This window comes from Buteo buteo, chromosome 2 (genome assembly GCF_964188355.1).
Source record: "Buteo buteo chromosome 2, bButBut1.hap1.1, whole genome shotgun sequence".
NCBI classification, from domain to species: domain Eukaryota; kingdom Metazoa; phylum Chordata; class Aves; order Accipitriformes; family Accipitridae; genus Buteo; species Buteo buteo.
In genome coordinates, this window is record NC_134172.1 from 77,846,968 (window position 1) to 77,859,174 (window position 12,207).

General features: G+C 49.8%; 1 protein-coding gene across 1 annotated transcript in view; it reads right to left on the reverse strand.

The window, feature by feature from the left end:
* Positions 1-11,580, reverse strand: part of MYT1 (myelin transcription factor 1) — a 34,147-nt gene extending 22,567 nt beyond the window's left edge. Inside the window, exons 1-7 of the mRNA XM_075042242.1 lie at positions 11,526-11,580; positions 9,585-9,615; positions 6,179-6,241; positions 5,150-5,399; positions 3,440-4,310; positions 2,677-2,811; positions 1,164-1,254 (exon numbers count right to left, since the gene is read on the reverse strand). Coding sequence (XP_074898343.1) covers positions 1,164-1,254; positions 2,677-2,811; positions 3,440-4,310; positions 5,150-5,399; positions 6,179-6,241; positions 9,585-9,615; positions 11,526-11,580 — 1,496 coding nt within the window. The remainder of the gene's footprint in view (positions 1-1,163; positions 1,255-2,676; positions 2,812-3,439; positions 4,311-5,149; positions 5,400-6,178; positions 6,242-9,584; positions 9,616-11,525) is intronic.
* Between the last annotated feature and the right edge of the window lie 627 nt (positions 11,581-12,207).

Sequence of the window (12,207 nt, forward strand, 5' to 3'; positions counted from 1 at the left end):
CACGCTGGTGCCTGGGGAAGGTCAGGGGCTGTAATGGCTTTTGCTCAGCACACATGCCCTACGCGTGTGCCTGGCTCTGCCTTTTTGGGACAGCTTGGCTCTTACGGCGATTGCTCAGGGAAGGTAAAAACCCCTCACAAGCAGAGCCCTCATGCTGCCAGCCAACCCCAAGCCATCACGGGCACCTTCATCACCGGAGCAGCCAGCACCGAGGGAACCCCAGCCCAGCCCCATGTGAAATTCTGGGCTTTGACCCCACCGGGTCTCAGCCCAAACCATTGTGCCCAAAGCTGTCTCCATAACCCACTAACACCAGCGGATCACCTCATTCTCACTGCGATTGCTTGCTGCCTGCACCAAACCGAGCTTCTCAATTAACCAAGCAGATTTCCCTAATTTTCCTCTAGCAGCTACAGCTACAACAAAGCATCCACCAGCTTCCTCCACGGCTGAATGAGTAACGACACAAACTCACCTCGTGCCTGCAAAAGCATCGACATTTGCAGAGCTGTCACTCTCTGCCAATTAAGCTCAAGTGCAACGAATGGTAAATCATAAATTCATGAGCACATCCCTGTAGCACAAGCTAGTCGGGCTTTTAGGAAGGTTTCTAGCTTTTAAGTGCATCATTCCCTTGTTTGCAACCTTCCCGTTTGTAAAAGTGTTCAAGTTTAACCAAAACCAGAACATGGGGTATAATTACAGCTCCCAAAGCTCAACCCTGTCCCCTCCTGACCACATTTGGGCTGAGGTCCTACAGCAAGAGGACTTAATTCGCAGCTCGTCAATAACTTCAGCCTAAATATTGTGGAAATTCCTAGAAATCCTGCTAAATGCCACACCACCAAACACAAACGTCACGCTCCAGTCAGCCTCACCAGGCTTTCTTAGTGCCAAACACCTCTTCCATGAACCCCCACCTGCATCTACCCCTTCATAGTCCCACCTGTGAGCCTGGAAGCATTGCTCTGCTTTATTGCCCAACCAGAAATCACTGCCCCGTCTTGCTTTCCCATACTAGTCTTTGTCTTAGGGTCATCCCTGCTTTGTCCATCTTAGTTGCGCCCTCTCTCAGTGCAAGAGTAAAGCCAAGGCTTTTGGGGCTGGTTGCCCTGCTGCCATCCTTGCCCTGGCCGTTATGGAGAAGAAGTCAAAGCTGGTACCTCCTGTGCGTGTTGCGGTTGCTGTTGACGTGACCCTGTCCTGTGCAGCCTGGTGTGGGGCATTTCAATACGTTCTCGTGCATCGCCAAGACTTCGGAGCGAGAAGGGGAAGAGGAGAGGGGAAGGGAAGCAAAAACAACTTGATAAAAATCAGAGGAAAAAGAAAAAAAAAAGACAAAATCATCAAGTCTTGTACACTGCTTTCCTAGAAATTGGGGAATGTGAAATGCTGTAATTAGAATTCATCTGCGTAGAGAAAAAAAGATTTACAAGGCAGCAGTGCTCAGGTCAGCACTAGATTAGCATCTCTGCACACAGCTTGGGCTTTCTCCTCGATTGCTGATTGCAATCCCGTTTCCCCCGGCCAGCCCCCCCCCCGCCTGCCACTGTTTTGGAGCCAGGTCTCCCAATTTCAGGTAGTTTTAAGTGATTGAAGTTGTATCTCTGCTTTTATCCTTAGGACTAGTCTTTGTTAGATTTTTTTTTTTATTTTATTTTAATCTTCAGGATTATTGCTTCCTGCAGCGCTGACCTTAAAAGTAAAGAAAATAATTTGATTTGCAAGCTTTTCTAAAGCACACAGCTTGTGTTAGCTATTTATTAATATTTTTTCTTGCGTTCAAGCTTGTGTGAAGATAGCTGTACTTTCTCCTTGTTTCCTGCAGTTCTGTGTTTATGGCAGGTCTGCAACCTTTGAAATTACTGATAAGGAAGGGCTCCTTTTTTTTTTTTTTTGGGTCTATTATGCCATTATCATAAACATACAACATTGATTTTTATGTATACGTACAGGGAAAGCTATTTAGGATGCTGGTAGAGAGGTAGAAATAAAATCTCTCTCTATGTGTATATATATAAAAATCTGTTATGATGATGATAAATATTTTCTGTGGAATAGATGAATCTTGCTAGAGCACCTTGTGAAATTTGCAGTGATGAGAGCGTAGGAGAAGACTCAGCTCTCCTGCGCATCCTGAATGACTCCTTTCCTTTGCTATACGGCAACACCTTCAGCACATTTGCACAGCAAGAAAGAACAGTTTTCCCTTCTTCCCAATATGATATACCAACTAGGGAAAAATACGTGACATTCGGTGTAAAGATGGGAACTGCTTAACACACTTCTAGAGGTGGGCAGTCATTTTTAAAGCACCTCTTTGATTTTCAGACAAGGGACCTCATTCTCCACAGGATGGTGCTAAAAATCTTTAAGAAGGGTAGGACTTCCTAGTAATCTCCATAGCATTTCCCATGAAGAGCGATAACACTCTGGTGGAGAGAAGCACCCTGGAACAAGTTGGAAAAGCACCATCCCATGCCAGAAACTCTGTTATATCGCAAGGATTAACATCAGGCTTGTGCTAGGGACTCAGTCATAAAATTCACATCATTTGGGACTATTTGGGCTGCCCATTGGCCTTGAGATGGCTCTACACATTAGGTGTGAAAATCCCCCTGGGAAATAAGGTTTCAGACTAATTTAAGCAAGCCGTGTTATGCACCATGTACTCACTCTCGGGAGGGATCCTGTCTTTGTGCGGACAACCAGAGAGGCTGCGATGGTGAGGGTAGAGTCCCGTGACGTGGCCGGTCCCATCGCAGCCAGGAGTTGGACATTTGATTTCTCGCTTCTCGGGTCTTGAGGGATCTAGGGATTGTGGGAAAAGAGCGGTGGGAAGCAGGTTAGCCGATTTGGAGGGGAAGAGGTGGAAAGGAGAGAGAAATGGCCGAGGGTGCTTCCCACCGCTTTTCCAGTCAAACGGGGAGAAACCTTTGTGTTGATGTTTTTTTCCTGAAGGTGGAATTGTAACACTGGAAGTTTCAAAAATTAAAATCAGCAGAGCTATTTGAGTAACTAACCCAGCTAGGAGCATGGAGCCGCCCATGGTGACCGAGCAGGCAGCCCAGCTCAGTGCCCGGGGGACTCCGTAGCCACCGCCAAGTCCCTTGTGTTGCTGTGGCCAGACTCCTACCACTGCTTTAAAACCCACTTGGATTTTAAACCAGCCCTGCTGCTCAGACTGAGATTTTCAAGGCCAACAGGCAATTTAGCCAGCCAATTCCCCTGCGGAGATGTAGAGCACACCATCATTTTGTGCATTTACTGTTGACCTCTAGGATGTCCCCGTCCGTCTGGGCACTGAGGATTTGTGGCTAAATTCCCTCTGTGGGCTGTGAAACCCCCCAACAGCATTTCATGGGATGCTGAGCAGACAAGTTCAGCTTTTTCACTGGGAATGGGAAGGAAGGAGACACGCAAGGGCTCGTCCCCGTACCTTTGCCGTAGTAGCTCTTTCGGATGCTGTCCAGCGGTTTGCTCTGTTTCTCGTCCACCTGGAAGTGCTTTACGTGCTCTCCTGGCAGCCGGCTGGGCTCCCGCACAATTTTCACCTGCTCGGCTTTCAGCGCGATGGCTTGTTCCAGCAGCCCCAGGTTCCCCCTCGTCATCATGTCGTACATCTCTGACTCATCGGTCACCGCTGATTTCTGGGAGCGGGCGTCATCGTCTTTGTCATCGTCCGACCGGACCTCCACGATGACCGAGTACTCGGGCTTTGGGCTGAACTGCCCTTCACAGTGGCTTTTCTGGGTGTCCTGAGAAGTGTGAGGAGCTTCTTCGCAAATCACTTCAGGAGCCATCTCCTCCTCCTCTTCATCCTCCTCTTCTTCTTCCTCTTCCTCCTCCTCTTCTTCCTCCTCCTCCTCCTCCTCCTCCTCATCTTCCTCCTCCTCTTCATCCTCCTCATCCTCTTCTTCTGCTTCAGCCTTCTGCAGTTTGCAGGACTCCTCGCAGTTCACCTCGTCCCGGTGCTCCGGACACAACTCGCTGCTGCGTTCACTGGTGACCTCGATGACCTCCTCCGCGTCCTCCGTCTGGATGATGATCTCCTTGTCGCACTCCTCCTCCACCAACTCCTCTCCCGCATCCTCGTGGACCAGGTGCACGACGTTGGATGGCGGCTTGGAGACCTGCAGCTCGGCTTCAGGCAGCTGCCCTTCGATGGCGAGGGTTTCCTCCGCTATTTGGCCTAGGTTTAGGAGAGAGTTGGCGATTATTTCTTGATAGCTGCTATAGTTGGCCTTGCTGGGCCCAGACGTACTTGTTGCCGTGGTTTGTCCGTAATGGGTCGATTTTGCTGGGCTTCTCTCTGGGGGGGGGGGGGGGGTGGGGAAAGAAGGAAGAGAAAGAAAAAGGGGAAAAGAAATAAAAGAAGGAAAAGACAAAAAAAAAGGAGAAAAAGAAGGAAAACACAAAAAAATAGGAGAAAGAAGGAAAAGAAAAAAGGAGGAAACAAAAAAAAAGAGGAAAGGAAAAAAGGAGGAAAAGGAAGTAATTATATAAGCTCATAAACATCTTTTTGTCTTACTTAAGCTTAATTGAAATTAGATCCTGGCTGTTCTACCCCTGGAGCAGCCTAATTTGTTGCACTTGGGAATGGCAGGTAGAAAGGGGATTTCCACGTGGAAGCTTTTGTGGGGCTTCCCAGGCTCACGCTGTCAGCAGCCATCTGGCCCCCTCGCTCCCAGCGCTCCCCAAACCTGGGAGCGACACGGTGCCAGGACCCTGGCTGGACACCCAGCTCATTTGCCTGTCACTCCTCCTCTGGGATATCGGCCGGATCCGGCCAGGGGGGATGGCTCCTGTGCCGAAAAATCCAGCCGAGCCCCTCGAGGCACCGATGCGGGACCCTGGGTGCCTTTCCTGCCGCCATCTGAGCCACGTGGCGAGCTCCTCTGTGCTTTGCACGGGGCTTTCCCCAGGGAGCATCCCTGATGGAAAAGCTCTCATTTTTAAGACACCGGAGACAATCTGTGCATATCCCCTCTCAGCTTAACCAGAGCTTTGCCGTTGTGCTTCCAGCGAACGTAATAATTGAAGGACCCATCCTGTACATAATTCAGAGGAGCTATAACTCCTGGTTATTAACACTCCCTGCCCTTTATTCATCTGCAGAACACAGCTCTGCAATCAATAATGATAAAGCACCTTCTGCTGGCTCGGGGCTGCGGGTCTCCTCCTGCTCCACCGCCTCCGCCTCGTCCTCCTCCAGCGTCCCCTCCGACTCGTCGGAGCCGGATTCTTCCTTCGCCTCGGCCTCCTCGCTGCCATCGCTGTCAACGTTGTAGCCTTCATCCAAGGCCAGCTTGAGCGGATGGGATTTTCTCTTCGACACCAGATGTTCGGCCTCCGCATCCTGAAGTTTCCTCTTCTTTGCTAGAGGGCAGCTTTGTAAACTGCAGATGGGATCAAGGAGCAGAGAGGAGGCATTGCCGAGTGAGAAAGGCACGGCTACGGCATCTGAACCAGTTAGGCAAAGGCAAGTGGGACAAATACACAAATACTAAAAAAAAAAAAAATCATCCAGCAGCCCAGATTTTTAGCTGGTTTAACCCTTCATGGCCAGAAGATCTGCTCTCAGACCTTGACTTTGTGCAACTATGTCAACTTTTCTCACAAGTCAGCGCATGGGTGCTGGGCTCGCTCCAGCATTCTGGCCGACGGGCAGTTGTTGTCCAGGGAGCAGCAGGACCAGCACCTCCCAGTACCACTGCTGGTGATGGCCACCAGTGCTACCATGAAACCAGGCAGGGGATGCAGAACCAGCCGCTGGGGCATGTCCACCAACTGCTCCGCTTTCACCATTACAGGGTGGTGAAGACCACCAGTAAAGGCTGGCATGGCCTCCAAGGCAGCCAGTGTGACCACATTTCCCCTCCCTGTCCATAGAGGCACCGAGCAGACCAAAATCTCTGCTTGCCAACAGCTCCCATCAACTCCAGGCACCTGAGCCAGGTACTTCTGCCGTGGTTTGGGGTCTGTGGGAAGGCTACTGTCAGCCTGGTGAAGCAAATCCCCCAGGATCCCTCACGGACTGATGGAGACGTTGAAAGAGGCTCTTTGGTGGGCCAGTGAGTTTGGTCGCTGCTCTGAACCAGCCTCTCTCCAGTGCAGGCCTGTCTTTGGGTTTCTTGCTCGTATTTTTCCATCCCCGCTACCTCCAACCCAGCCTCACCTTCTGTGTCTTGCATACTTTCCACGGATGTGTCCTGAGCCGTTACAGCCTGGGGTTGGACAGCTTGAGAGGGAAACAAGCAACCATCAAGAACAACGATAGGGCTCGGAGAATTCATTTTTAATTAGAAGTGTATAACCTATGGTCAGTTAAACGGGTCCCGTGCACAAGGAACAAAACAACCACAAAAGGGAAAATAATTTCCCTCAAATGGTTCAGCCTGTCCCTTTGAATTCCAAGGGAGGAGGGCAGGAAAGCAGCCTTGCAGTTTGCTAAAAATTAATGAAATCATTCACCCCATTTAATTAGATGAACGGTTCATTATAGTTTTATGATTATGTTTAATTAAAGATTTGCATGTGTAAGAGCAAGCTTTTAAAAAGCAGACAACTACTGCACTCTGCCTCCCCACTGCCACTCTTCAGTTTGCTTTTTCACTGGTGCAGGAGGAAAACGTGGGCTTTTCGCTTACTCGATGGCTCGTCAGGGGACTGGGGTTCCTTGCTCTAAGAAATGGGTGGCTTTTTGGAAAGAGCAGACTGGGAGCGACTCGAGGTTTTATCCAGAGCACCTTGGGTGGAGATCACCGGGACAAAAATCCTCAAAAGCACCTCGGAGCCTCACTTTTGGGGGAACGGATGGGATTTAGGTGACCGGATCTCCCAAATCCCTGCATTTGTTCCTGCTGCTCTGCAGAAGAGGATGAGTTAAAGACTTCCAGGGAGCTCTGGGCAGCACTCGCAGCCACTGCTGCCTTTGCCATGGGCTGCAGCGATGCAGCCCGCTTGCTGCATCCCTCGGCGCGGGGCCGCACGCCTCCCCTGCAGGGGTAATTAGTCCCAGCTCCAGGAGCTATAAGGGCTCCAGATAAGAGGCATTAAAGCAAACATTTTCTGGCAAAACCAGATTATGGCATTGATTATAGGATGCCCAAGTGACTTGCCTGACGTCTGAGGAATTCCGGAGTCGTGTAGGATTAATAACCTCATTTAGCACCGTATCACCCTCGGCCCGGGAAGTTGGAAGTGCTAATGAAATCTCCTGATGACAGTGCAAAGGGAGAAGGCATCGCCAGCCCAGAGGGGATCTGGCCAGCCTGTTATTCTTGGAGTAAAAGACACGGGACAACATTAAATAGTACCAAATGCCAAGTCAGGCTTTAGGGACTCAGAATTCCTGTTCTCAGCAGAGAGCTCAGCCCTTGCAGAAAGCTAAGGATAAGAAGGATCTGAGTGCACTAATGGATGCAGCAGCTCTGGGTGCACCGGCGGGTTATTAATGGCTCAACTCCCCAGAACACCGTGCACAAGTCAGATCGCTGCGTTCAAAGAATATAATTCAACCCAAAACCGGGACAGCGAAGGGCTGCTGAACTCTCAGGAGAGTAGGAATCCTTCCTTGAGGAGACAGGCTTGCTTTAGCTTAGCAAAGCTAATGCTGAGAGGGCAAATGATGGCAGCACGTCCCCTAAGGGGACGTGGCTTTCTAGATGAGGCGTGGGTGTAAGCTGCACCTCCTGGGCCCTCCAAGACAAAGTCCCCCCCTTCCTGCTGTCCCTTTTGCTCGTGGCCTGGTTTCAACCTGAGATGCTGAGCATCCCCCAACGCCATCGCTTGGGGGGTGGCTCCCAGCTTTTTCGGCAGGCACACGCAGCCCGAGCCCCGCCGTGCCTGGGGTCTTGCCTGCCAGCGAGGCATCCCTTGGCGAGCAAACTGCTCGAGGTCATATATAAAAAGATCTCATCCCGCTAACGTGCATAATTGGAAGAGGGAGCTCCCCCCTTCGCTGCTCCCTCTGCTGATGATCTGAAAGTCTATTTAATTTTAATTGCCCTCAGTCATGACTGAGGCTGCTCTGTACTGAGCAGCCCCAGACACACTTTAAGTGACTGCACGCCAAAAGACAGAGCAGTGTTTATGTTACCAGTGACTTGCCTGAAAAAGGCCTTATTCAGTAGGAAACAAGAGCAGCTCTGATGAAGATGTTACAGGCTTTTATAAGCTTTCCTGAATCAATTAAAGCTGATTCCCCCTCCCACCCCATTTTTTGATGTGGTGAAATGAAACCTGCAGTAAAAAGTAAGTCAGAAAGAGCCAAGTGGTTCAGCATCGAGGTTTTCTGAAGCAGGTGGCGATTTGGGATGTCTCTGGCTTTGGTGTACGTTGCTTTAATCCCTTGAAAAAGCACCAGTGCAGAGGTGCTGCTCGGCATGCTCTGGGCCAGGCTTTCCCGTCCCCGCTCTCCTCCGGGGAGGTTTCACGGCTTTTTTGGCAGGAGTCCCAAAAGGGGAAAGGGGCTTCGAGGTCTATTAAAGCCGCTCGCCTTCCCCGCAAGAGCCACCACACCGACCTGCTCTCCCCCTCTCCGCAGCCTTCATATGCTTGACAAAAGGGCCTCTTATTGTTATGCAGACGATGCCCTGCTTCCAATTAGTCGATTAATCGTCCAGTTATTCAGGCAATTAGGTGACAGCTGCAGAGATGGCTTTGTGGAGCACTCTGTCCTGCCCCTTATATATGTCACCTGCTCCAATTACCACCTCCACTCAAGTGTTCAGCAATAAAAGTTGGAGAAGTGGCATGCCCGCCGCTTGCTCCTCCTGTCTCTCCAGAGTAATAGGAGAGCGGAGGAGCAGAAATGCTCTGAAATTGGGTTGGTTAAGGTCCAATTACTCTTTGACACACACAGCTTTCTAACAGAGGCTGCTAGAAGAGGCAGCCCCTGCTATTAGCGCCTGTCCAGGTTAAAGACTCCTACCTCTTGCGTAAGCCCTTGTGCAAGGTTTAAAGGGAGCTTAGAGATGGGGGAGGCTGTTATTTATAATGAGAAGCTCTGGAAGGCTGCAGAGGCTTGCTCCGGCTCTTTTGGCTGCTGCTGTTCATGTGCCAGTGCCGCTAAATGAGCGACAACAGGACCTCGGTGACTCAACAGGGGACATAGGGCTGAAGGAGGAGTGTCTGGCATGAGAAGTGATGTGACACAACATTGTTTAGGGGCAACAAGAGGATGTAAAATATATGGGAAAGAAACTCTGGTTAGTAGGATGTTGTCCCTAATGATCCTGCAACAAAAAAAGTGGGCATCGGGGTTTGCTGGGGTTTAGGTCTGGGGTGGGTCAGAGGATGGCTGGAGGGTCTTTGGTCTAATGTGACCCATCCAGAGCTTGTGCTTTCATCGCCTGAACTCCTGCGGTTCCTCTGCTGTGTGTTGCCAAGCGGTGCCCCGAGGACTTGGTGCCCACCAATATAACCCCCCCCAGCAAGACTCCCCCACCCCATTAGTCCCATGGGTTCGCTCCCCTCACCCAGGTCCCTAAGCCTGTAAGGAGCTGCGGGGCTTCGTCCAAACCAGTCCCAGCATGGGGCCTCCCCTCCCTCCCAGCGCCGAGGAGGAGCAGGGTCCTTACCTCACCTCCTGGCCGATGAGCTCCGTGGGCACTGGGCAAAGGGGCAGGATGCAGCAATGGAAACAAACACAAGGTCAAAAACGCAACAGGGGTGCCCACTGCCCCCCCCCAAGACCTTCCCCTTCTCTGGGGGATCCTGTCCTGCCTGCAGCTGGGTTTCTGTTGCCTCCTCAGGCATCTCGTTTGGGAAAGACAGGGCAAATCTATCCTGCCATCATTTACTGCATGCCAGCCTGTAGTAAATCATAATCCTGCTTCGTAAATCCTCATGCCTGTGCTTAATTTCAAGCACGTGAGTGTGTGTTTGCAGCAGCAGGGACAACCTCTCTCTCTCTAAATACACAACGACTTTAAAGTCAATGGCGCTATACTGATATACATGCATATAACTCAAACACTTTTAAGTAAAGACTAAGTTTTCTAATGCCACCTTCTCTATGTTTGCCTTTAAAATATGCTCCTCAGTTACTTTTTGCAAAGTTCACTACTGTTTTGCTGCAACGGCCACATTTACCTCTGTAACATCAACAGGCACAGCCACATTTTTCTCCTCCCCTTGTCACATTGGACTGATGTGGGAGCCCCTGCCTACGCTCAGACACATGGTAGGGGATATGTTACTTGGCTTTTAGGGTAAACTATAGTTTGTAGGGGTTTTAGGGATTAATCCCCACTTGTGAATAAGAGGACTTCTCACCGCTTACAGTAACAACATACAACAACATGGCATCACTGCTGAAACCTTACATCCAGCCAGGAATCCAAATAATCAGGAGGAAAAAAACCCACAACACAAGTCTAAATTTGCCCAGGCTAAAAACCATAACACGTTTGCTCAATTTGTTTGAGCTAATTGGGTTTCCTGGGATCCAGCTCCCGGTGGGATGATTCACAAGCTTCAACAAACTGGAGGCAGTGGCAAGTCCCAGGGTGTATGCAATAAATTACCTTTTCACATCAAGAAACCCAGATTCAAATGTGGGGAAGGCAGGGTGTGAGAAAAGAAATAGAATCAGGGCACTCTCATTAGCAACCTGAACGAGCACCTTTGTGTACATGCAACAAAGCCATGAAACCCAAATATCCAAGCTCAATTCAGCACAGTTGGCAGCATCTGGGTTTTGTTTTTAAAAAGATGCAGATGCTGAGAAGAGCAAGGAGGAAGGTGGGTCAGGAGGAGGGAAGGTGGTCGAGGAGAGCTGTGTGGGTGACGCTGCAGTCCCTACAGCCATTACACTTTTTTCAGCCAGCCCTGCTTGTTCCGAACTTCCAGCCACCTTTGCAATCCATGGAAGAATCCATGGCCACAAAAAGGAGCCAAAATGGAGAGGCCGGTCTGTAACCATCACGTGTGGCTGTAGGACCACCCGACGTGACCCCCTGTGCTCTGTATCAGAGCACCTCGCCTTCTCCCAGAGAGAAAGCACGCAAAGAAAGCCTTGCGTGCTTTTTTCAAGTTGGAAAATAAACAGCAATCAAGCTTTGCATTAACAAGGTGTTTGTCCTCACGTCCCTGCCGGGGGATGGCCCCATTTGCTTCTCCAGCATGCACTACTTCTGCCAGGCACTCTCAGATGTGCAACTTCAAAGCCGCTGGCAGAGTGTGCATGATGAAAGCCCCAGGAGCTGATCTGAAGCTCCAGTGATTGTGATTCCCCCTAAAGCAAAGCATGCAAAGGGGCTTTATTTTTTCTGCCTTCTTTTTTTTTCCTTCTCCTGGGTGTAGGGAATGAGGGTTAAATATTATGAGGACCTGTAAAGATTTGTGGTTGGGTGTTTTCCAGGTTTGTAGACAAATTTTGGTGGGGTTAGAGACAAGGCAGCGAGCATAACTTAAAGGGTTAAGCCTGGACCTGAAAAATCAAAGCCTATTTGGAACAAGCAAAGTGCAGGGAGCTCAGGTCTATACATCCCCGCGCTGCGGGATAACCAGCTGCTCACCTCTGATAGACTTCGATCGCGTGCGTGCTCTCTTATCGTCATTTTCTAAACTCATCTGGAATGGAAAGAAAAGATAATTGTTGAAAGATAACAAGAAAATTATTGTTAAAGGACAATCTCATGTGGTTTTTGCTCTGTGTAAATACCTGGGCAGCAGGGTTTCCCGTGTTTTTGAGACAAAGGTTTCTTGCATTGATTTTATCGTTCAACCCATAGTGCCCAAGTTGAGCAACCTTAAATTAATTTCCACATCCTGGGACACAGGATGCTGGTTGGGTACCACAGAAGGACAAACACCCAGATATGATGGCCTGTAATGGAAAATGGCTGTACCCAAGAGATCACCTGTTAAGGGCAGAACTGATTTCTCTGGATTTACACCACAGAAGTGCTGTCAGCACCTAGGTAAGTAGCCTGCATGTATTCAGAAATCTCTGAATATGCAGCCAAGCTGATCTCATGCCCCGGAAGGGCGACTTTTCATGTAGTACCCTAAAGAGCAACCTCTCCTCTCTGCTTAAATTTGACACAGAAGGTTGGATCTCAATAACCCCTGCAACGTGGACATCAAACAGGAGGGTCTGTGGGGAATACAGGCATGAATAAGTAACACTGGGGACTTCAAAGTGCTTGATATTAATTAAACATCACAACATGCCACAAGGTAGCGGAAGGCTGAAGT